This window comes from Saccoglossus kowalevskii, chromosome 12 (genome assembly GCF_978046115.1).
Source record: "Saccoglossus kowalevskii chromosome 12, keSacKowa6.1, whole genome shotgun sequence".
NCBI classification, from domain to species: domain Eukaryota; kingdom Metazoa; phylum Hemichordata; class Enteropneusta; family Harrimaniidae; genus Saccoglossus; species Saccoglossus kowalevskii.
Window position 1 is genome coordinate 16,168,077 of NC_140652.1, and position 24,928 is coordinate 16,193,004.

General features: G+C 34.6%; 1 protein-coding gene and 1 long non-coding RNA gene across 3 annotated transcripts in view; one reads left to right on the forward strand and one right to left on the reverse strand.

Moving 5' to 3' along the window:
- Positions 1 to 230: 230 nt before the first annotated feature.
- Positions 231 to 24,928, reverse strand: part of LOC100369328 (DENN domain-containing protein 5B) — an 86,708-nt gene continuing 62,010 nt past the window's right edge. The window contains exons 9-21 of one of the 2 annotated variants that reach the window (XM_085506446.1): positions 24,596 to 24,721; positions 23,793 to 23,945; positions 22,872 to 22,962; positions 19,540 to 19,560; positions 15,218 to 15,320; positions 13,378 to 13,506; positions 12,500 to 12,621; positions 11,027 to 11,169; positions 9,754 to 9,872; positions 9,301 to 9,559; positions 8,411 to 8,537; positions 7,201 to 7,375; positions 231 to 5,158 (exon numbers count right to left, since the gene is read on the reverse strand). In XM_085506446.1, coding sequence (XP_085362572.1) covers positions 4,975 to 5,158; positions 7,201 to 7,375; positions 8,411 to 8,537; positions 9,301 to 9,559; positions 9,754 to 9,872; positions 11,027 to 11,169; positions 12,500 to 12,621; positions 13,378 to 13,506; positions 15,218 to 15,320; positions 19,540 to 19,560; positions 22,872 to 22,962; positions 23,793 to 23,945; positions 24,596 to 24,721 — 1,752 coding nt within the window. In that variant the 3' untranslated portion in view covers positions 231 to 4,974. The remainder of the gene's footprint in view (positions 5,159 to 7,200; positions 7,376 to 8,410; positions 8,538 to 9,300; positions 9,560 to 9,753; positions 9,873 to 11,026; positions 11,170 to 12,499; positions 12,622 to 13,377; positions 13,507 to 15,217; positions 15,321 to 19,539; positions 19,561 to 22,871; positions 22,963 to 23,792; positions 23,946 to 24,595; positions 24,722 to 24,928) is intronic. The other variant, XM_085506447.1, reaches the window with a different exon arrangement.
- On the forward strand, positions 17,015 to 18,015 carry LOC146735568 (uncharacterized). Its single transcript, XR_014931230.1, has 2 exons — positions 17,015 to 17,354; positions 17,843 to 18,015. It is a non-coding gene; the product is annotated as an uncharacterized LOC146735568 (long non-coding RNA).

Here is a 24,928-nt window from a genome sequence, read left to right on the forward strand (position 1 = left end):
CTGCCCCAATCTTCATGACGTTTGAATAAATTCACATGGTAAATGACAACAAATTTAGGTAACATTTCTTGACTAGTATGGAGAGGGCCAAAAGAAAGGTAAACAGGATAAGTGTTTGTGACTATGATTCATATATACATGTGTGCTGACTGGGGAAGGAATAGGGTGGAAGGAGTTAGGGGATAGGGTGGGGGATGAGGAGTGGGTGGATGAAGGTAAACACACAGGTGTTTGAACTGATTTATATTTTATTAAACGGTTCTGAAAATGACAAAGTGAAGAAAATTTAAAAAAAAAAGTCAAAACAACAACAGTATTGTTACTTTACTGACTAGATGGGATCACATATCCCCAAAAAATGCTTCACAGATAATCTACTAAAATATGTATTATTCTAACATCCATCTTGAAAATATAGTTCTGTAGTTATATTCAATAAGTTTGCTGAAGGCTCTCTGTTTTCTACCCATGAAAATTATGTATTATGTATGCCTTGGTTGATGCACTGCTTGGCATGACTAGAGTTCAGAGAATCATATAAAACAGTGAAACATGTTTTAGCTGAATGTGGATTGAGTTTTCAGAGGGGTTTTGTTTTGATAGGGGTATTTTCATACCTATATAGTGGCAGGGGTGTTCAGTTTCAACAGGTTTCTAGTTCACACCTTGTTGGATCCTTAAAAATGTTGTCATTGAATTACTCCAAGTTTAAAGGTAGTAGTAGACAAAATTATACGCATAACCCAGTGACATTGTGAGGGAAACACAAATATATACTGCATGTGAAGCCTGTTGAAACTTTTCACTTTACCAAGGATAGGACCAGGGCTCACTCTACCAGTTCATCAAAAGCTATATTTATTAGTGGTAAATGGCAAAACAAAAACAAATTTTGCTAATGCTCTACTGCAGTTCTCATAAATGGTAGATCAGACTTTCATGACAGGTAGTAACTTGATGACCACTTTGGCTAGAAATGTGTTCAACATAGAGTCCAGAGCCCTAGGATCATTACCAATGCACATCACTAACGCAAGTACATATAATATGGGGTTACCAAGAAACAGAACAACCTCAAATTAAACTACAATAGAATGTGTACAAAGAAAAGAGCAGCATATTTATTGAGAAATGACAAAAAAAAAATGAAATATTTTTATACAAAAAAATAATTGCACATAAGACAGTAAATCAACCGTATTGCTCATATTCAATAAAATATAATACAGAATTTAAAATACTGTTGAATAGTGAAGATTATTTGCAATGATTATAACCTGGTATGGGTCAAACTAACTTATTCAATAACAGGTGCTATGAGTGATTCATGAATGTCACATGATTCAAACACAAATTCATCATTTAGTTTAGAATAAGACGTTCATATCCATGATGGGCAACGGTCACTGAGCTATGTATGTGAAAAATAATTAATGCAATACGACTTGAGTATTGATAATACCATACATGTAACTAAATGAAATATGGGACAATGTTGTGGATAAGGATTCTACAATCAAGTCACAGCAAAGAAAAAACTCTCATTCATATTTTAATTAAAAATCAGCCACTGCATCAAAACAGACTGTTATTATTGCTTTGCACACTTATTATTTATAATGTACCACAATCATACCATTATGGAGAAAAACAACTTGAGATGCAGATAGCTGAAACTGATTTGTTTGGGAACTTTCCAGTCACCAGCATTGACCCAATCAGTTTAAAACCATTGCGTGGTTTATATCTTAGATTAATTCAACTTAGGGGCAGACCATCTAAAAACCTTGAAAAGAAGGTAGAGGGACATGGAAAATGAATGTAACTGATACATTTTGATGCCCATTGTGGCAGGATGTTTACTCTCCTTCAACTCATGATTTTGAATGATTCACCCATTATCATTGCACAACAGAGAATACAAAATAAACACGTACATGCCGTGCACAAGTAATGCTATGAGCTGTACATTCAATGAACATTTGATAATCATGTGATATACATCCAATGAACATGTGTTATTCATGTGATGTACATTCCATGAACAAGTGGCATAAACACAAAATAACATGACATACATGAACACAAAAATTATGAAACACATAAAGTCGGAACATAATTATTTCAAAAAAAAAAAGATAAAAATATTAATTCTACAATATAGAAGAATATTTCAGTAAAAGTTATTACTTAAAAACAGCAAATGGCAGAGAAATAAATCATATCAAAATTGTTTAATGTCAATATTACTGCAAACTGTAAAAGTATTTTACAATAAATCTTGTAACTATAACAAACCTGAAAATTAAAAGCAATCCTTAATCTCATTGCTAATTACATCAAAACTTATACAGCTCCATCTCTAGTCAAGAAAATTCACAATGCCAGCAAAGCTATTTTTTTTATTTCTATTACAACAGATTTAAACCAAACTTTGCCAGTTATACTGGAAATCTAAATAATCAAAAAATTGGTTATTTCCACAAAATATTTTGCAAATAGTAGTAAAATGTTATATCAAATTTAGTAAATACAATTCTAAGTCAATGTTTATAAATTAGAATTGTACCCTGAGTTATCTATCATACATCCTCGAATCCATGCCTTCAGTGTCAGATGTTAATTTCCAACCAGGCGCCACGCCGTCTGACTGCCGAAAGATCATCAGTGAAAATCAGACTGCCAAGGTTTGTTTGCAGGAGTCAAAATAAGGGACCAATTAACCCACTTTCACATGGCAGTGAACAGAGCCAGGCCGGTGTGATGACGTACGTTATTAGAATGGCTGACTTACTGAAGTCATGAATTCATCTATCAAGCAGCTAGGCACTTTCATTATTCAAAACATATTTTACAAAAAGATTTTTTTTTTCTCTGTAAATTCTCTAACAATTCTATGTACATTTATACACAAATAGCATAAAAATAGCTTCACGTACCAGGTCATTTATCTTAGATTTCTGAATCACCACACATGACATACAAGTATAATATCACTAGAATTTATCTTTGCAGCAAAATTTATGACCAACAGATTTAAACTATCATCACACTGGTTCATGTAAATGTTTATGAATTCCTACAAATTCATAACTACTTTTTTTTTTAAAGAGTTTCTTTCTACATGAGAGAGGGCACTGTACTGAAGGACTACCTTGGTGTTAGACAATATATATGTCAGTCAATGATGCACCCTGAAAGGGTGATCCCTTACTTCTGACTAATGTAATCCTATAACAAAACTTACATATGTAAATATGATACTCTCTTCTAAGAGTGATCTCATATAAAAAGCACCCTCTACTGTAATCTCATTTAAAGCACCCTCTACCTTAATCTCATTTAAAAGCGCCCTCCACAGTAATACCATGGTGAAGCGCCCTCTATAGTGCAATCTCGTATAAAAGCGCCCTCTACTGTAATACTGTAGAATACTTTATTTTCGCTTGGAATTTATTTTCGCTATTTTCGCTGAAGAGATGATTCCGTGAAAATAAAATCCAGCGAATATACTTTTTTTCCTATATTTCACATTAAACTCATTAAAATCAGTGAAAATAACTTCCAAGCAAAAGGCCCAAAAAGCCTTTTCAGCGAAAATTAATTCCAGCGAAAATAAAGTATTTCACAGTATATTAAAGCATCTTCTAATGTATTTTAATATTGAAACGCCCTCCAGTGCAATCTCAAATTAAAGCGCCCTCTAGCGTAATCTCGTATATAAGCACCTCTACAATAATACCACAGTGAAGCGCCCTCTATAGAGCAATCTCATATAAAAGCGCCCTCTATTGTAATATATTTAAGCACCTTCTAATGTATTTTATTTAATATTGAAACTCCCTCCAGTGCAATTTGATATAGAAGCGCCCTCTAGTGTAATCTCATATTAAAGCACTATCGACTGTAATACCACATCAAAGCGCCCTCTAGTGTAATATATTATTAAAGCACCTTCTAATGTAATTTAATATTGAAACCCCCTCCAGTGCAATTTTATATTGAAGCGCCCTCTAGTGCAGCATCCTAGTGTAAACATATTAAAGCTTCCCTGTACTCCATCTGGTAAAGTATTATAAAGCGGCATCCGACAATACAGTGCCCTCTGGCAACAATCAATGAAGATATTGTATTTGCTCTATTAGTAAGCAATTAGTTTATTAAGATTTTCCCACTTCAAATCACGCTGAAATTTCAGTAAATAACATTCCTAAACACTCACAAACAGTAGGCACTTTTTTCAAAAGCCTTCAGCACATTCCAGTAAAGTGATCAAAAAGCAAAAATAAAAATATTAGATACCAACGGTGTCTATTAAAGTAAAGTTTCAACTAGTTTGATGTACATAACGACATAATCTTCATCAATAACAGTGTTATACTGCCCTCTCCTAGATTTATTGGGCAAGATTATGTTGTTATGGAGGAATTGTTTGGTCTATCATTTCCTCAATTTCATTTCTTACTTGCATGGTAATCGTAATTTACGATTCAATCTATCTTCAATACAATATATTATAGACCATGTCACTAAAAAGCCAAACTCACATAAAAGTCAAGTCGTTGAGATCAGAACTAAATCAATCCAATCAATAAGTAACACTAAATATTGCTATGGTTTTGTCTGTAATTAATGAAATGTCTTCGGCTGACTACAAAAACAAAACTTTATCTTTCTCTTGAACAACTTGATCACAATAAAGAACACTCATATCAATGTCTTGCAGTGATTACTATTAATTTCAAAGTGCATTCTTGGCATGCTTCAACTCGTCACAAGTCCCCACATTTTTACTCATTTTCATCATCGATCATCGCATAATTCATGTATTACTGATTTCCTGTGATGCAATTGCTGGAATGACATCACATGACCGCCATTGGTTAATGAGCATTACACAAATCATGAATAACTGATTTCAAAGTCTCTAATTAGTGAATCAGCATCACATGATAGTATCACCATGGATACTTTTTATAGATCTAGACCTTTGATGAGAGATGCTTCTAGTGTAACATTGAATTCCCTCAATGCGCCTATAATCTGTACTAGAAACACAACAGATGACCTGTCTTTGAGTAAAGAGTTGTCTTCATACATACTGTAAGTGACTGGAGTGGATGCAATCTGGGGAATCCACAGAGTTAGTAGATGATCCCTGCAAAGTACAATAACAGTAAACATTAGAGTGGGAAACAAAATTTCTTACATGAACATGCATGAATTACGAACATGCATGGTACTCTCACTTGGCTTCCATATAGGCCAAAGGAATATGCTCCTTACGTTTTGTGTTTTCATTTCGACTTTATTTATAGAGGTCATTCTGTGATTATCCCCGCTATTTTTTATGACAAGGATGATTTTCTATGCACACAAAGGACAGGAACAGCACACAAGATCGACAGTTTTACATCCCCTGGGTCTGGCAAGTCGGCAGTATGTACTTTTTTTTATGGCTGAGTGGGCAGTCAACCACAGGACCCAAACTTAATATCTCTCTTATATGTACACAGTTAGAATCATACTATTTATCAGATTACTCGTATGTAGACGTCACAATCTACTTGGCCGCTATATAGACCAACCATTTTAAAATTTTAATCAAAGTACAGCTGCATGCTTTATACTTAATCAGTTAGGGGGTCAAATATAGGATTATACGAGACGCTGAAATGTTTGAGTTTCAAACATCGAGTTATGAAAACATCAAGTTACAAAAATGACAACGCCCAATTTTGCAAAACCACGCGAAAATTATAACTTGATGTTCAATTAACTGTTACCCGAACTTCGAGTTATGGGCAACCAGTGTTCGAAATTAACTGAAAATCATTACAGGCCCGAAGGACCTATGTCAATTTAAAACTGTAGGTCCTTCTAGCTAACTGTAGGCTCTGATATTTAACAAACAAAGACTAAACGGATAATACAAGCTTGCAATTGCAAAACCTTTATTTAATAATTAATCAGATATATTATCTGTAGCCTCAAAGAGGTCATCATCATTTCTTTCATCGTCACTAAACTCATCAAAATCTTCAGAAAAAACATGATCACTGGCCGACTCTGAATCTGACATGTATTTTACATCGTGTTCACAATCTTACTAACCGACAGCTAACCGTAGGATCCTTGACAAGGCCGGCAATACATCGCCTTGTTGTTATCAAAAAGTAACCAGTCTTTGAACTCCGCCTGCCAGCTAACTTGGAATGTGCGTGTTTTACGCCTGGACCATTCGAATTCAAGCTGTTTGTCATGCCTTCCTTGTGTAGTTTTCACACGTTTAGCAGCAGGCTCCTGGCAGTTTAAATATCGCCACATACTTCGATGTAGACGTAACTCTGCAACTATTGATACCAGCGAGTTCGATGCAAATCAAAGATGGCGGAACATAAAATGTAAGCGCGAATTCTATTTGTTTGAATCAGAGGCTTGATCGGCCTACAACCAATCAGATCGTTTGTTACAGTTTCCACGTTCGGCGCATTTCGCGATCATTCGGCGAGCTTGAATTATGACTCGTATGCCTAGATCGATGAGTGATGCCATTTGTTGATCAAACGTGCAAGAAAACGCAATTTTGAAACAATTCTGGAGTTACCGGTACTATCGATATTTATTATATATTTGGTCTTACAATCATACTAAATAATGGAACGTTTTTTTTTAAATATAAATTTATGGTCGGTCACAAGGACTGATGGTCTTTCACACCTCTAGGCCCTTTACACCCACTGTCGGCGTGAGGCCGACGGACCGACGTTAATTTCGAACACTGTGGGCAACATAAATTTGTTATGTTGTTTAATTTTTTGTTTTCCTGTGACTCAAAGTTCGGTTATCAGTTAATTTAAATTTGAGTTATTAAATTTGAACATTAAACAAAGCAACAAATCTGTATTGCCGTACCGAGGTTTAGTAACTTTTTAATAAAGTTGAGCTACTAAAAGTGGACGTTCAACAAAAACAAAAATATATATTGCCTGTAACTCGAAGTTTTGCTAATTGAACTGTTAATTGAACATCAAGTTACAATTTGGGCGTGGTTTCTCAAAAGTGTGTTTCTAAAAAATAGGCATGGTCATTTGTGTAACTCAATGTATGATAACTCGATGTCTGTGACTTGAACAACTCAGCATCTTGGAATACATACATGGAAGAAAGTGTTGCTTTGCTAACAGATAACATACTAACCTGACTCCAAGGCACATTAACAGCTGAAATTTTCCATCTTTACCGATATTATTTGATGTGTTATTGATCTTTTTCACAAAATGACAAAACATTCTCCTTGCATGTCTTTCATCTTGAGGACCTCTTTTACCTTCATCATCATTGTCAACACTCTCAAAGTATGTGCTGACTTTTTCTGCAATGGTAATAAATGAGGACAGTCAAATAGCAAAGCTACTTATAAGATTGTGCCTGATTGGCCACCCATCTCTGAAAACTAACATTCTGACCAATCAAAGAGCAGCTTGTTTGTTGACAGGTTTTTTCAATGTATCAAATTCTGCTTTGTATATATGCTTTGACTCAACTGGATATGTCAGAATTTGAAGCCACATGACATTATTGCTGATGTAATATGAGCTCTTTTGTTGTCATAGGTCATTCGTCATCTAAACCCAAGCCATGCATGGCACAGTCCCTGTTAGTTATCAAAATTAAGATGTATAGTTTTGTTTATAGTAATATAGTGTGAACATAAACATGTCAGAGATATGGATTCAAAAGCTGATGCTTGATTATGATGATTCTTTCCACAATAACGATTGACATTCTGTCATTGTGTATCTGATTGTCAAACAAGTTCATATTGAGAGATATTGCTCTGGAACAGCATTAATTAAAACAAAATGGCCACCAGTCAGCCATTTTGATTGTGATTTGAAAAACAAAATGACGTGTATCAGTGACCCATAATATCTAATGTATGTACCAAGTACAAATGAAATCCATCCATAAACAACCAAGATTCAAGAAATGCCAAAAATGCTTGATTTTTGATGATTTTCCAACACGAAAATGGTCACCATTCGGCCATCTTGAATCAAATCGTGAAACAAATTGGTGTGCATATGTATATGTATGTGTGAAGTATGAATGTACCGGTAATTGGCCAAAGATATAGGTCTGGGCACATACATACACACACATGCAATAAGGTCAGTCAATAAGTCCTTGTTTTCGGACGACGTCCTTAATTTAGGTATTATAATAACAGTTAGTAGTTATCATATATTACTGAAAATTATTATGTACTTCCTGTAGTCACACAGGTCTATTTAGTCACCTCGAAGTCTATATACAGTAGTTTTACAGGTCACATATGTTGATTCAACACATTTCGGAGACTAAATATATAACCATGAGATCCGAGTTATTCTCTGTGAATACTCACCAATGAAATCCCAGATGAAAAAGTTATTTCTGAATAACCTTGTTGATTTAAAACCATATTGGAAAACTTGATCTAGGCACTGAACAAGACCTCTCTCTCCACACAGTAAAAGTGTCAGGCTGCCTCTCTGAAACCATTAAAATAAGCATTATACTAATCTTGTTGTATGCACTCGCAACAACATACAAGTATTCTACTACAAGCTTCTACTTTACTAGGCACAATGGCTAATTAAATATTTTTTTAATTAGCCGATTGCCAAATTGCTTGGCAAATGGTGAAAAAAAAACAAAACAATCATGTAATTTTATCAGACTTTAGTAGCAAATTAAAATACGCTACTACAACACATACCGGTACTTTAATTTACCTTTCTATGGATGAAGGCATGTTTTCAAATGACTGATTACTTAGAATTTTTCATGGTTTGAAATTTGTGTTCGTCATTGGTGGTACATTCGACATCCTTATTTTGCAGACCAGTTTAAATGTTACTGTAGAATACTTTATTTTCACTGGAATTAATTTTCGCTGAAAAGGCTTTTTGGGCGTTTTGCTTGTAATTTATTTTCACTGATTTTTGATGCGCTTAGTGTGGAATATAGGAAAAAAAGTATATTCGCTGGATTTTATTTTCACGGAATCATCCCGTCAACGAAAATAGCGAAAATAAATTGCAAGCGAAAATAAAGTATTCTACAGTATTCAGCATTGCCGTCTGGTGAAGAGTTGGCTAAATCCAAAACAGTATATAAATCTATTTTTAAACAATGACAACTCTGGTTTGTAGCATACCATAAATGGCTTTCACAACATTGAATACATGATGGAACATTGCTCTGAAAATTTATAGATACGTTCCCTTATAATAAGAAGTGAATGATTCTCACCTCTTTTTCTGGTTTATAAAAATACTTGACAATATTATTAACAGCGTCAGTCAACATTTCCTGTATCTGTGGGATTGTTGTCTTCTGCGGCGTCCCCATACTTTTTCTAATTGTCACCGGCGACCTTTGACATGGTGGTGTCCTGCATGACGTCATAATGTCTTCCGTATCCATATTGGTTGGAATGAGCTCCCCAACTAGTAGTCTTTCTAAACTCCCATCATCCACTCCTTTACCAAGCCATCTCCCACATGAAAACCTAAAGTTATAAGAATTGTATTCTTGTTTGTTATAGGTTATACATGTATACCATTGGTGATACAGAACCAAGAAATGATGATTTTGTGTTTTGAGATTTATAATGTATTTCCACATTTACATGTAGAAGAATATGTATTTTAATGAAGGTGTGCAGTTATCAATGTACCTTATGTTACAATACATTATACATACTTAAAAGTGTGGCCAGTCAATTCATTTCTAACTAAGATGTAATCAATCATCCATTTTGGTGATATACCAGAGTTATCATGTCCAATTCTAACGGTACTCAGAACTCCAAGATTTCGATGCTGAAAGCAATATAAATATCAATTTATTGATAATAATAACTTGAATTATCTCAAACGACGACATTGTACAAAGCAGGAATATTATAAATCAACTTGTTTTCTTGTAAACAACTTGAAATGCTGTCTGATTGCTTCATTTGCAAAGTATGAACTGGTAATATTCCATTGCTGCCATTTATTATTATTGAAATTTAATCTCAGGACTTTGCTAAAAAGTCCAACTTGCTTGAGCTTTAACTTCAATATTCTCAGATGGCGCTCAATTATGAGGGTGAACTATTTGTCTACTTTTGAACAATAAAACAGCATATTAACCTAAAACTCTAGTACACAATTTGCAATGCTGTCTGATTACCGGTACTTCATTTGTAAAACATAAACTGGTAATATTCCAATGCTGCTATTTATTATTATTGAAATTTAATATCAGGACTCAAAATTCATAGCTGCTATATCATGAAAGTGATTGCTAAAAGGTCCAACTTGAGCTTTAACTTCAATATTCTCAGGTGGCACTCAATTATGAGGTTGAACCATCAAACTAATATATATTGTGTTGAAAAATATTTGTCTACTTTGAAGGACACTGCCATATTTGCTTTACTTGAAGCGTATCTCCAATAAAACTGCATATTAACCTAAAACTGTATTTGCTGTATATGCTTGATCATTAAAAAGGATAAATACCCCTTTACAGTACATGACTAATAGAGCAAATACGATAGCTATTTTGGTCTGAGACCTAGTAGTTATGAAAGTCCATCAGATCAAAAAACAAATGTAGGTCTTAATTAGTATAACATAATTTCCTGACACAGAGATCATTTTATGACAATGCAGAATGCATGCTGTCCATGCACGTTTGCCGGACAGCAAACTCTATGTTGATTTTACGTGTAGGTCACCAATATTCAACAATTCTTCATACAAAGAAAATTACGATAAAAGTCAGATTAGGAGGACATTCTCCCAATATTTTAATCTAATTTTATCACCCCTAACAAATTTACTGTTGAAAATAAAAATAAAGCACTGGCATGAAAACAATATAGACTCATTTGGAGATATTCTCCATTTTGAAAAAAACAATTTCTTGCTAGTATTTGAAACTTCTCTTTTATTACACTTTTCACCACAGCTATGTGATATCTCACCTCAAATGTCAGCTCCACTGCATTCTTTGGTAGTTGTATGATACCAGTATCTCCATGTTCCCCTGCAACACTGATCCACGGATTGGCAGTTGTCGCTGAATTGAATTTACGACTCACAAACAATAGCACCTTGTATGTCATTGCTATAATACAAATACACAAAATTTGATAAATTGGCAGCAAACTTAAATTCTACCACTACATAAAATCTGTATTAAAAGCCACATTCCTAATAGAAGTCGCACCTATGTTTATGAATAATTGAGAACCAAAAATTCACCATTTTTTTCTTCGTTTAGATGCTCCATTAGAAGCCAACTCTAACTTTGTGGTGCAATTACAGAATATCTTGACATAACTTATTAACTCCCAAGCTGGCTTTCAGCGGGTTTTGCTTTCTTGTAATAACATACGATTTATTCATTGACACACATAGTAGATTTCATGCTGGCCAGGAGTATCTAACATAGTAATCATGTTCAAAGCAAATGTAATCTCTTCATTTAGAAGGAGGGGTTCAAAGGTAATTTCAATTACTGTGTGCAAAAATCACATCGCTAATTTTTTTTGGTACTTGACAAGTTTTGTTTATGAGGGAAGGGTGTGCGACTATTATAAGCTGTTAATCATTGGAAGACCCAAATATGAAAAGTATTTAGCTGAATGCTTTTAAAATTAAGCTAAGCTAAGCTAGATTAAAACCAGCTAAATGTTGAATTAAACTATGCTGAAACTTCACATATGAGATACATAAACACAGCTATTGATGTTAATCAAGCATTCCCTTGAGTGGAATCTATTAACAGCCTATTTCTTTCCATTTTGGGTCTTTGGTAGACATGGGCCAGCCGTGGCAATGTCAGAATTTTTTTTCTTAAATCGTCGTTTGATGCAAAACTAACACAACTGGTCAATTTTGCAACATATTCAGTGCTAGTACTTATTCATGATATGCAGTGGTGTTATGGAACTCAGGAGTTGAAAACTTCCAAAAGAGTAAAAAGTAGACATGTGCTTGTGCAAAAGACTGTGTCAGGCCAAGCATGCATAGAACAGATCAAACCAAAAGCTGCCTTACTTTAATATTGGTTAAAACTTACAATCCATTCTACTCATTAGCATATTGATCACCACGACATAGAGGGTGTGGTGACAACATAGAGGGCGTGGTGACAACATAGAGGGTGTGGTGACAACATAGAGGGTGTGGTGACAACATAGAGGGTGTGGTGACAACATAGACAAGTTTTGGTATATGTAATTTCGTGTCAACGTGAGTGGTTCTACAAACTCATTTGAAAGGAATTATTGTATGAAACAATAAAATTGTCACGAATAGGTCAGTCTAGGACTTTGGCAGCACCCATGAAGGCCTGGCCTATTAATTTTTTTATATAATGTACAGGGGGGGGGGTCTATCCCAGAAATATCCAATAATGGATCTAAAATGATATGTAACATTATTTAACTTACTTGTTGTGTTAAATGAATTTGTGAAACAGAAATAATCTACGGCATTCAGCGATAGTAAGTAAAATAGAAATTGCTCCTTTTCATCGTCCGACCTCAGAAAAGCGTATCTCTTATATCGACTCCTGTGAAAGAAACAAAGTCAGAGTCAAAATAAAATGCACTGCAGAATTATTGAATCAGTAATTTTAAAACATTTTTTTTGTCTGAAACTATGGTTAGAGCATACAAGGGTTTCCATGAAAGATTAGCAATCAATTTGTTTCATTACTGGCTACAATTGTATGATAACAAATGTTGCCTTATACTGATCAGCACAATCTCCTGTGACAACATTCCCCATAAGTTTTTTTACTAACTAGGACACGTGTATATTTATCAATAGCAGCATCATATAATGTATTTATTTATGCAGACATCAGTGTTGTGGCTTCTGTGTGCCTGCACAACTCATCTGCAGATACGTTTTTGAGGTACCCATACATACCTCTATAATATATCTTTTGGATGAGAACAGTCAGTTCTTTCCAACCAGTGACTGCTCATACACACAAACGTAAACAAAAGTGACTGCCTATAGCATACTAAGCTCTATGGTGTTATACTGTAAAATACTTTATTTTAGCTGGAAATCATTTTCGCTAAAAAGACTTTTTGGGTGGTTTGTATGAAATTGTTTTTACTGATTTCTGACAAGTTGAATGTAAAATATCTAAAAAATGGTACAATCTGCTGGATTTTATTTTCACTGAGTTATTCCTTCAACGAAAACAGCGAACATTAATTCTAGTTAAAAAGTCAAGGTTGTAATTTCTGGTTGTAACTCCTTATACTAGCATAAGTTTACACTTGATATATGGGTATATTATTGTTACACCTACTTGCAAAGTTCATAATCAGATAGCAGCTCTTTAAGGTGTTTCGATAATAATTTCCTTTCCAGTGCCAATCTGATCCATGCCCTGGCATATCCAACATCAGTCTTTACATCCTTCATTGACTGGATTTTTCTGAAACGAGATAATTAGGAATTAGTTCTGATTAAACCACTTGCTATGTAAGTTTTTGTGTGTACACGAAAACAGTTACTACGTTCACGTTACAGGAACTCGGCACGTGCCGAAATTTTTAATCCGTTGTATTTGCAGAGGGATTACAGCAGTTGCGTTCACGTTTTTCGGGACCCACTTAGGACTGACTCGGCTCAAGCCAAAATCACGCCCTCATTCGTCGATCTGTTGGCCCTAACACATAGTGAAACTATATTCATTTGTTGCTATGGTGTTTATTACGAGCCATCGTGCACATGAACGGCAAAGAAGATTTGAAACACAATTATTTTTTTCACGTCAATGTAGTATTGCAGGAAAATAGCAGTTCCAGCAGCACATAAATATATGTAGCTGACGACGGTTTGCATTCATTTCCTTTCCTTACAGCATCCGACCATATACTAGTATATCTGAATTTCCTGTCACCGTCATTTCATATTAGTATGAATCAACTTATGTTTTCTTAAATTTACCACCAAGGCCGTGATTTCGGCTCGTGCCGAGCGTTCAGACAGCAAATCTCGGCACGTGCAGAGTTTCGGTCCCAAGTATCTATCGGGACCAAAATCGAGTTCTTTTCGGCACATGCCGACCCGGTCCCGACTGTTCACACACAAATTTCAGCACGGTCCCGAGTCTCGGCACGTGCCGAGATCTCTAACCTGAACGCCACTAGTGACTGGTTTGCAAGAACCATTTTGCATCCAAGATTAGCATAATTTGCTTCTGCTATTATTTAGACATTTTACATATGCCAGTTATAATCAATATATGAACAGACATCAATAAATCCTACTGGTTGGAGAAAATTTAAACAAATGACATCATTGTTGCTTCCTAACATGCCAAATGACTCTTGGAATTGGAAGAATGTTTTCACTTCCATGTTTCATTATATCGCTCTCATGTGGACCAATTAAAAAATCTTTCTATTTTTCATGGCTCAACTTGTCATCACTATAATCTCACATGATTCGGTATTATTATAGCAAATGCCCTGCATCCATGGCAACCATTTACAAGATTCATGACAATCCTAATTCAGGCTTTGAATAACTACATCACACCATACTAATGTCTGTTAAAGTTGTAATGTTGGGTATACAATGGCCCTCACTAAGTCGCAGGTGTCGCAAGCAAAACTGTTACTTATCGAGGCTCGCGACTTACCGAAAATCACGATTTTGTTCATTGCTTTTGAAGTTCGAGTCAGAAGTTGTTTGTAATCAGCTGAACATTACAAAACATTTCCATAAAATTGAGTTTTGAGCATCTCAGGTTCAATCACACATGGAACTTTCTGACAAAAGATTCAAATAAGACCTTCTTAAAATCCCCATAGGATAGTTTGCATTGAAAAGTAATTTCTGGTACCTGGGTGTTATAGTCCCCCCCTTTTTTTTAAATTTAGATGATTTTTGTTGCCACTACGTCCAAGTGAACTTTGAACATGGAATATTTCATACTCCCTAGGCTAGTCATTGACTGGTAGTCATTGAGCGAAAAGTTCTGACACGCATGAATCATAAACCTTCAACTTATTTTATGGCTCATTTTACTGCAGGATACAGCTTAAAAGCAACAATGTCATCAAAATTACACATGGTCATGGTGACAACTACCAGCATTTCTAAGTATGGTAGTTGCGATGATTGTACGTTCACCTTACCTGATGTCGTGTGTTAGATCTGTAGGCACTGGTGGTAATACTGGATCTGGTAGACCACTGCCACGACGTCTATGACCAAGCAATGGGGAATCTGGACTCAAATCTATCAGTCAAATCAAAGCAACATTACAATTTGCACTTTACAACTTGAATAACACTGACTCGATTAGTGTTGCAGGGCAGAAATGTAGAACGAAATAATGACTTGTATAATCACAACCTAAAGATTGAGTTGCCATTATTCTGTTCTATATTTGAAGAACTATAACTTAAAGAAATAGAAGGTGCATATGAGATGACAGTAAAGATGTGTTACTAGGGATAAAATAAGAGAGGATTGCATAATGTACATACAAAGTTGTCTACAATGTAATAATGATGAAGAAGTTAAGGTGTCTTGTTGGAGCAGGGAAGCTGACCACCATACATGTGTTGTAGATTAAAGTTTATTTTCAAAGCATAACAATATCACAACAATGTATGGCTCAACAGATTTATTGCTCAGCAATAACGTAAGGCAAACTTGAAGGGTTTTCATTTGTTTGTATTTTTGACTAGGTATCCATAAACAAGGGGATTCTACTCAGTATCTATCTCCTTTGTATCATACAGTACAGTTTGAGCCATAACTCTCAAGCTGGTTTTGCCGTTTCATAAAAAATTATGACTTTCAAAGAGTTTATCATTGTCATCAACAAATCTTATTTGTTGCAGTATTTACCTAAGTGGTGCGACATATTTAGGCAAATTACTCCATACATTTAGTTACATTGCATCTGATGGTTTTGAAAGCAAGCTTAGCCAGGTTTAAGCCAGCTGAATGCTAAGTTCCTTATACATGTATACTGTACTGTATGTACATAGTTAGGTATGACAAGTTCACACCTATTTGCCGTTTGTTCCGTATCAATGTAACCCCTGAAGTTCAAATTAATTGATTAATAAATAAACAAAAGAGAACAGCTAAGAACACAGCACAATACAATTAGCAATAAGTAACAAAATATTAGGACTCATAATTCTATATTATGATAAATATAACATAAAATATTTAACAATATTTAATTTAAAACAAATTTGCAAAATAAAATAGCACAGCAATAACGTGATGTATATATTTACATAAATTGTCACATGTCACTGAAAATTCTGTTTTCATTATCAAATTTCCAAGTAGCCAGATCATGGTAGATGGTAAAAGTAAATGATCCCCCTAGAGAAAATTGAAAGCCAGTCACCCTAGGTAGATTGCTAAAAACCAAGAACACCCTAGGTAGCTATTTTAAAGACTTTTCAGTGACATGTTTGAAGTTTTAATTACAAAAGTGGTGTAAAATAGAGACAGCAAGAAGAAAGATTAAATGCCATACAAAACTGACCCCCTAGGTTGGGATGAAAGACTGCTAAACTGACCCCCTTAGTTGAGATAAAAAAACTGCTCTTCAACATTATGGACGCTATGGAGGTTGATAAGACACTTTGTTTACATTGTTTCTATAAAGTTACCTATATCATCAAAGCATTCTGTACTATTTTTAATGAATTTCAAATGTGTGTAGTATCAATGTGTCGAGTAAAGATTTCGTTCAACAATATTTCTACAACTTACATAAAGTGAAAGAAGCTGCATCAATTTAAATCCTCATTTTGGGGGAATACGCACAAATTCAGACCATCAAACCTGTCAATAATGATCCCCAAACCTCAGTAAATTAAATGTTTTCAGAGTGCAACTTCAAACTTTTAGAAATCAATTGGCTATATACCGGTAGCATGACACACTTGCTGGAGCAATCTGATTAAAATCTGATGTAGTGTACGGGCTTTAATTATTTTGGCTATAAACTTATTTTAATTTTATTTTTCATTATATTTGTTATTAATGCCCTTTTATTTTATTTTATTATTTTACTTTGATTTTGATGATTTTTTTAATTCCGCCCTACCTACATCTGAGCCGATGCCTATGTAACGAGATTTCAACGAGACCCACTATCGACGATTTTAGTCAACGAATCACAGACCTCCTTCTATAGCGCACATGATGACGTCACCGGGCAGAGTCAGGTGGCAAACACACTCAAATAAAATGGCGGATTATACCGACGTTAGCGACCGTGAATAACACGGCTTTTCGGTAAGTTTATCATTGTCAAATGCAACGAAAGTCATTTTTATGTTAATATTGTGGCTCGAATGGTTCGACTTTAGATCGTTATTTCGCATAGTTATTCTGGGAGTGACGATTTTGTTTCCACCGGTTCGACCGAACACCAGTGTCTTTTTCCAGTCGCCTGCCCTGGAGACGGGTGATGTTTTGTTGACGATCGGGCCAAAATCGTCTACGGTATTGAAGCTGTAAAAATTCATCAAATTGTATCAACATTTTGTACATTATACAATAACTCTTTATTAAAGTAATTGAGCTGATTTGGACTGGAATAAAATATTTTTTATTTGGAACACATCGCAATTGATCAGGAAATATATGTTTGCTCCAATTTTCTGCGTCGATGCCGTGGGCCGGTGACCGTTATACAATTTAAAATCAGTTTGCATTGTTTACTATAGCTGTTTACAGTGTTCTAATCATTACGATTTACTTATTTTTTGCTTCCATTCTAGATACTTATGCTCAGTGATGTAAAATTGAAGCGATGACTGAATGAACGAACCTTGGCTGGCGAAGATGTATCTGGAAGTGTACACATTTGTTGGAAGTGAACAAATATTCAATGTAATGACAAAAATTGTAAAATGCTGTGGAATTTCTTTTGCAAATAAAAATATACTAGCAATTTTCTATTAATGGTTTATTCAAGTGGGCAAAATATAATGTACAGAAAGATTGCCCGTATACACTGAAAAGTAAGCAACCGACAGCCTGTATAAAAGGGGGGCTGTGATTGGCTGTTACTTACGCGAGATTTGAACGGGACTTACATAGGCGTCGGATCAGATGTAGGTAGGGCAGAATTAAAAAAAATCAAAATCAAAGTAAAATAATGAAATAAAATGGCATTAATAACAAAAGTAATAAAAAATAAAATTAAAATAAGTTTATAGCCAAAATAATTAAAGCCCGTACACTACATCAGATTTTAATCAGATTGTTGCTGGAGTTACTGGAGCTTGCTGGAGTTACTGAGCGTGTTTGTTACTAGTAAAACCTCAATCAAAAACATGTATTTATTTAAGTTTGTCTGTTTCACACAATTTATTTCAGAATAATTCAATTCAAAAATATAATTTACAAGTTATAAATGATCAATTCTGTATGAGTGGCACTCCAAACTGATTTCAAGTTTGTGTTATTACACCATAATCTGACTCGGTATTGTCGGTTTAGGTTCATCAGGTTAGCTAGGTATGAATGTAGAAAGCAGTCTATTCTAGTAGCATACTAATTATGTGTTTAGGTAATTCAAACAAAATCAGTGATTAATGGCAGTAAAAACACATTATTTCTGTCCAGGGAGAATTATTTCTGATGACATGAAGAGAAAGTTTTCTGTAAATCCCAGAATCAATCTACAATGTATCTTGGCTCATAATGACCATTAAATAGAGGGAAGAGCCATTAATAAAGAGACAACAATATGGTGAGACAAAGTTGTGGGAATAATGGAACAACTTTGGGTGTGAGCGATACCACTGAATGAATGTTTGAAACCAATGAACACTATGGTACATACATGTAATCATTGAAACCTACTAAAAATACTTTTGTAAAGTAAATAGTATTTTATTATTACAGAATGGTAAAATTTGCACTGTACTACACAGACGTGATTTCTGGAAACCTGTTTTAGTGGCAGCATGAGCATTCGAATGTAACAATATCTAAGAGGTTAGAGTGATGAGCATTTTACAGTCATGTATGTTTATTATATGAAACTATAAACACACCATTTGTTCAATGTGTTTTGTTCCCCATGTTCAATATGTATGACATATTTGCTTATAAAGTGCCAATATTGGGGCTAAGACCCTATTTCATGACCCTAAAAAAGTAACGTTAAGACCCTTCTCAAAAGACCACATTACTCTCAGGTAACCCCTGATTCCATGACCTTAGCTCAGCAACATGACCCGATCCTGAACCAATTGACAAGTTACCCCTGACCCCAATCCTAAACCTCACCAGTTTATAAAGATTGATTCTGGGATGTGAGAAAAATGAAAAAGTCACATACATTTAAATGTTGGAGAAGTACAGTTAGCAGAGTAGACAGGTTGTTGATCTAGAAACATATCAATATCAAAACAACACATGATTGACGGTACACCAAAGTATATATTAGGTTCATCAGTATTCTTACATTGCTTCCACTGTGCTTCAACTTAGTGGGAGAAAATCACAAAACAATGAAGTAAAAATAAAATGAGGAGAAGAGAAGAAATTGGAAAAAGAAGAAGGAAAAAACAAGATTTGCTTAGTTATTTCATCTCAGTGTTGCTGAGGTGGTTCAGTCACTTCTTGAGTACTGGAGGACGGTTTTGTTTGGGAGCTGGTACTGTTTAAAATAACTTACTATTGACACAACGTGATGGGGGGCAGTGCTGGATTGGTAACATGGAACAATAATGGCAACGAATAACATTCTAAGCTGTTAATTTGTGTCTAAGGTGACATGAATCAGGTGATCACAAACATGTTAGTCATGTGACTTGAATCAGGTGACCACTATCAGAGGTAAGTCATGTGATTTAGGAGTTCTGCTCCTGAGCTAAATGATTATTATACTGGTGACTGAACAAACCATGCTGTACAGACATACTGCACACCATACTGACAACACCAATCACACAGAATACCATTAACATACACTTAACAAGCAACATGGAAAGCATACTACAATGTATATCAAAACTATATGTTCTAGTTGTATTCCACGATTATACACCAGGAACCAATTTGAGAAAAACGACTCTAAAGTCTGTTAATTGTTTTTGTAAGTTTTTGTCTTGCATTATAACAAGTGATGGCGCTAACGTCAACCCATTCAATAGAATTTGATGCAATGATCCAGTTGACATACAACGTTTTACCACCATTATCAACTTTTGTAACATTCCACAAGTTGACTTCAAAATCAAGAGAATTTGAAAAACTATAAATCAAAGTATATAAATACCTGGAAATATTATGCCAATTGGTTCATCATTAATATTATAATTTTAACATATTATTTCAAAACAACTGTATTACTGTTAAGACCTACAGCAATATGTCCAGTATGTCCTATTGATTCAAAATGTTATCCAACAAAGAAATTTTAGGAAAATTATATCACACAAACATTTCACATCTCAAAGGGTTATCTGTAGTTGAAACAATGCATCCCACTGGAAAATAATTATAAGGGAAGTTACAATGTATTATGTATTGCAACACAAATACACTATACTGACAGCAGTGTTCGAACAGTTGTACATGTATATCCTGTTACAATATCAATATCAAAGACATAAGGGGGCTTGGAAATTAAAATAAGCTCCTTTAGCTTAACAAATAAAAGTGTTATTGTTCTGTATAATCAGGGAGCTGTAATCATTACAGCTCCCTGGTATAATGTATGTAGACAATAGTGAAATAGGGCCGCACCAAATAGGGGACAGGGAAGGTAGAGTTCACAATGGAAATGTTCTCAAAACTAAATAACCCAAAAGGAAAAGTGCATGCAAAAAAAAACAAGACAGGACTAGAAGACAGTTTCAGACTGGATCAGCAAAAAATAAATAAGCTAAATAAAAAAGAAAAATATAACAACAATAAGTTATAGTTATCATAGGAATACCTTTGACAAAACTTTGAAAAAGTTTGAACTTGAAAGCACCTCTTAACCAATCCAAAGGTAAACTAGTACTGGCTTTGACTTCAGAGAAAAGAAATGAAAAACAAACATTGAATTCATTCTAACCAATCAAATCCCCCTAAGTTGAGATACATTGCTCCATAGTGGTCAGTGAGCACCCTCTAGAGTTGGTTTAGAATGACACTCTTGTTTTTTATTTTGAAACTGCACAAACAGGGTTGACTGAACATTAAGACAGCATTTTGGGGAAAGATCAGCCACAGTAGATAATAGGTGAAGTATTGAGATAAAGAGAAAAACACAATACAAATATAATACTTGAACACAATACAGAGAACATAACATAAATATAACGCAAATAATCCAGAATGACCACACTTCAAATATCACCATAATTATTCGTTAAATATTTCAATTTGTAATAAGATGTTTCATGTATTTCTTTATTGTTATCATGATCACAAATCACAATTTATTCAATAAACAAAAAGAAAGATTATGCTTCTCCTCATTGAGAACGCCAGTTTGAAAACCTGTGCATCTCGCATACTTTTTGTTTGCACTCTAACATACCATTGAAGTGCATGGTATTGGATGGAATGGAGAATTTTTTTTGCTAAGATGTTTTGCGGATCCAAATCAAACTTTGATGCATAGAAGCAATAATATGCATGTAATTGGAAACAATTAATAAATTTTAAAACATTCAACATATATTTTTTTTTTAGACTGAATAAAAAAACGATTTAATTGAGAAGAAAAGCAATCTTCTTATTGGCTTAAAATCCATATGTGCTATAGATATATAGGTATTGAAACGAATTCCATGTTAATGTTAATAAAAGTGAAAACAATATTTAATCTTATACCCAAGGTGATCCCCATTTGATGACGAATTGTAACATGCTCCGTAGAATACAAATATTGTTCCTTGCATACTTAAAGCGAAGGGTTGTCACCTGCGTACACACAGGAATTAAGTCCCAAGCGGCGATAACAACGCACGCTAGAAACGCATAGGCCCATGGATAGACCCTTGTTTGTAAACAACGACACGCTATGGTGACGACTCCTAGCTTTGAATCACCAGTCATGCAACAGTGTGGTCAGTGTGGGTCCCATGCAACGTATGCAACATGTGTAAAATACATGGTTCACAAAATTCAAACACAAGCTACGTGACGACTGCGGTGCTTTCAGGAACATGCAGCGCTTACAATACAATATAGTGTGAAGGGAAAACGAGGACTCAACCACACAACAATCTTTGAAGAAATCCCCCCAAAAAACCTAGTTATTTTGTAATTCTTAAACAAATTTTCAAAAGATGGTACAAGTGTACCAGGTTATCCAAATATTGCCCTCTCTGGTGAAAAACAAGCAACAACGTAGACCCAGCAGCTGTAACTTCACCATTCAATTGCAGCACGTCCATTCAAAAGTCAAAGAATATTTATATCGTCTGAATTTCCTTTTTTTTTATATAATAAGGGCAATTTCACGAAAAAAAAATTATGTGATTTATCACAAAATAATATTACTCAATATACAAACATTCAGGGTTATTTATACACAATTTGTTTGGGGGGGTGTCAAACATCTACAGTATTCAAGGGGCGTACAATAAAGCCAAAGCTCTCCTGCTGGAATTTTGACTCCTGTACATCGCTTCTTTATAGGAACAAGGGCTGACTTAATACAAACAAGTAATACATCAAATACAATATTGGAAAAAGGAGATATGATTTCAAGAAAACACTGGATATATTTTATATATGACACAAATTAGTAAAGTTACAGCTGATGGCCCGTGAATCATATAATGCCAGTCTTACTTGGAACTAAAAAGTTTGGATCCGGTGATGAGTCTTTTCTAACTCTCATATCTTGGTATGCTAATAAATGAGACCACAATGCTGATTTACCCTGCAATGTACAAACATAGATCAAGAATAATTCTCTCAAAAGTACATGTGTGAGTGAGTGTTCTTCCCAAAGCATTTTAAGTAGATGCTTGGATTATTTGAAAATACAATACAATAAATTAAGTAAATTACCGATAGCAGATATGCTTGATGCATTTTCCTGTAGAGAACAGTGAACAAAATAACACTGTCATTTCACTAAGTATTAACTAAAGGCAGTTTACTACCATTAAAAAAAATACTCAAAATCCTCAAAATCCAGCAAGAAGGGTTGGGTTACTGTAAGTTCAGAATTCTGATGAAAAAATACATGGTCACCAGACTACTGGTAAGTTTTCCACAAAATAATCTTGAAAATTGATCAAAAATGCATTTTTTGAATAGAGTACAATCAGTTACTATTCCATCATATCTCAAAATTTTGTTCAGTGACCTATGCCAAAAAAATGATATATTAGAAAATTTTTAATTTTAGTATAAGTTATCCATGAAATAATATGTTTACATGGAATCCAACAGAAAATGTTCCAGTAATGTCCTTTTTCAGATTATTTTGCATATGCTGTCTCGGAAACACACCCTTCTTTCTCCATAAAACGTTAAATATAAAATGACATGCATGTATGTGAATCACCACACAACAATTTTTGAATGATTTACTTTGACCAATTTTTTCCATGTTTCAATGGCAGCAAACTACCTTAAAGTTGCATTTCCACTTTGCATTTGGGAGCAACTGAAGTGAGATGCAAATACTGCACTTATTTAAAGAAGCATGGTACTCACAAAACTCAAGATGACCTATAAAAATAGATGTGATGCAGGGCGTACCTGTTTAGTTTGCAATCCATGACTCCATATACGTTCTAATAAATCACAAAGACTAGCAATCAAAGTATTCTCCTCAACTCCGGTCAGTTTCACTTCACCGTGTCCTAGTTCCACAGCTTCCTGACCCATCTTTTCAACCAACATACGTTTTGTCTGTAGATGAGGTGGTATAAAAGTCAGCACAAAAGTATTAACACTCACAAGTCACTTACAGACCAAACAAATAGTTTGATAATTAGGTAACAGGGGTTCTTCCAAACAGGGGATTGATGGCGCAGCGCCCTCATACCCTAGGATTGAGTCCTCTTACCAAACCTGGAACAGTCAGTAGATTATGATCAGTTATAACAAATATAGAGTGGTAATAGAGGTGTTCTCCCTCTTAACATTTTTTTTTCTAGAAAAACCTCTGATTTAACATGTAACAACAGTGACAAGTACAACTGTACATGTAGGTATGTGGTAGGCTCTAGAGTGTGAAATATAGGACTTGATTTTGTGGGAATCTTGAGTCACAATGGAATTTTAAAAATAAAGTTCAGTCATCTTGGGGAGAGAGAAACATGTACAGATTGTAGGTGCTTCTGAAGGTGCAAACCAAACCAAACTGACACTTAATTTACTTTGTTTAAATGCTTTTGTTGATATTTTACCAAATTTCAAATTTTATAATTACATTTTAAAGTATGCTGGACCATTCAAATATAAAAAGTAAAACCAGTATTAGATTCTCCTCCTCCTCCTTCTGAGTAGCTAAGAATCAAAAATTACAAACATCTATTACAGTACAAAATATAACCTACCTTCACCCTACATTCCTTCAATAGACCTTCCACAAATTTCCAGTTTGTCTGCGCCATGACTGCTGGTGACATGTCCAAAAGCTGAGGAGTTCTAACACTCTTAATACGAGCTTCTTGAATGTATTTCTGATTAAAATCAAAACAATACACCAAATTAATACCTTTAATAATTTTTTTCAAGTGGAAAATGAAAATATTAGTAACTATGGAAACCTGAACAAGGTGCTCCAAACTTTATTTCACTGATTTGAAGTGATATCAACAATTTCTGAGGTCCACACTTTATTTAGTCTGAAGTACATGTATGCTGTCCCACTCAGAAATTTCTATTAG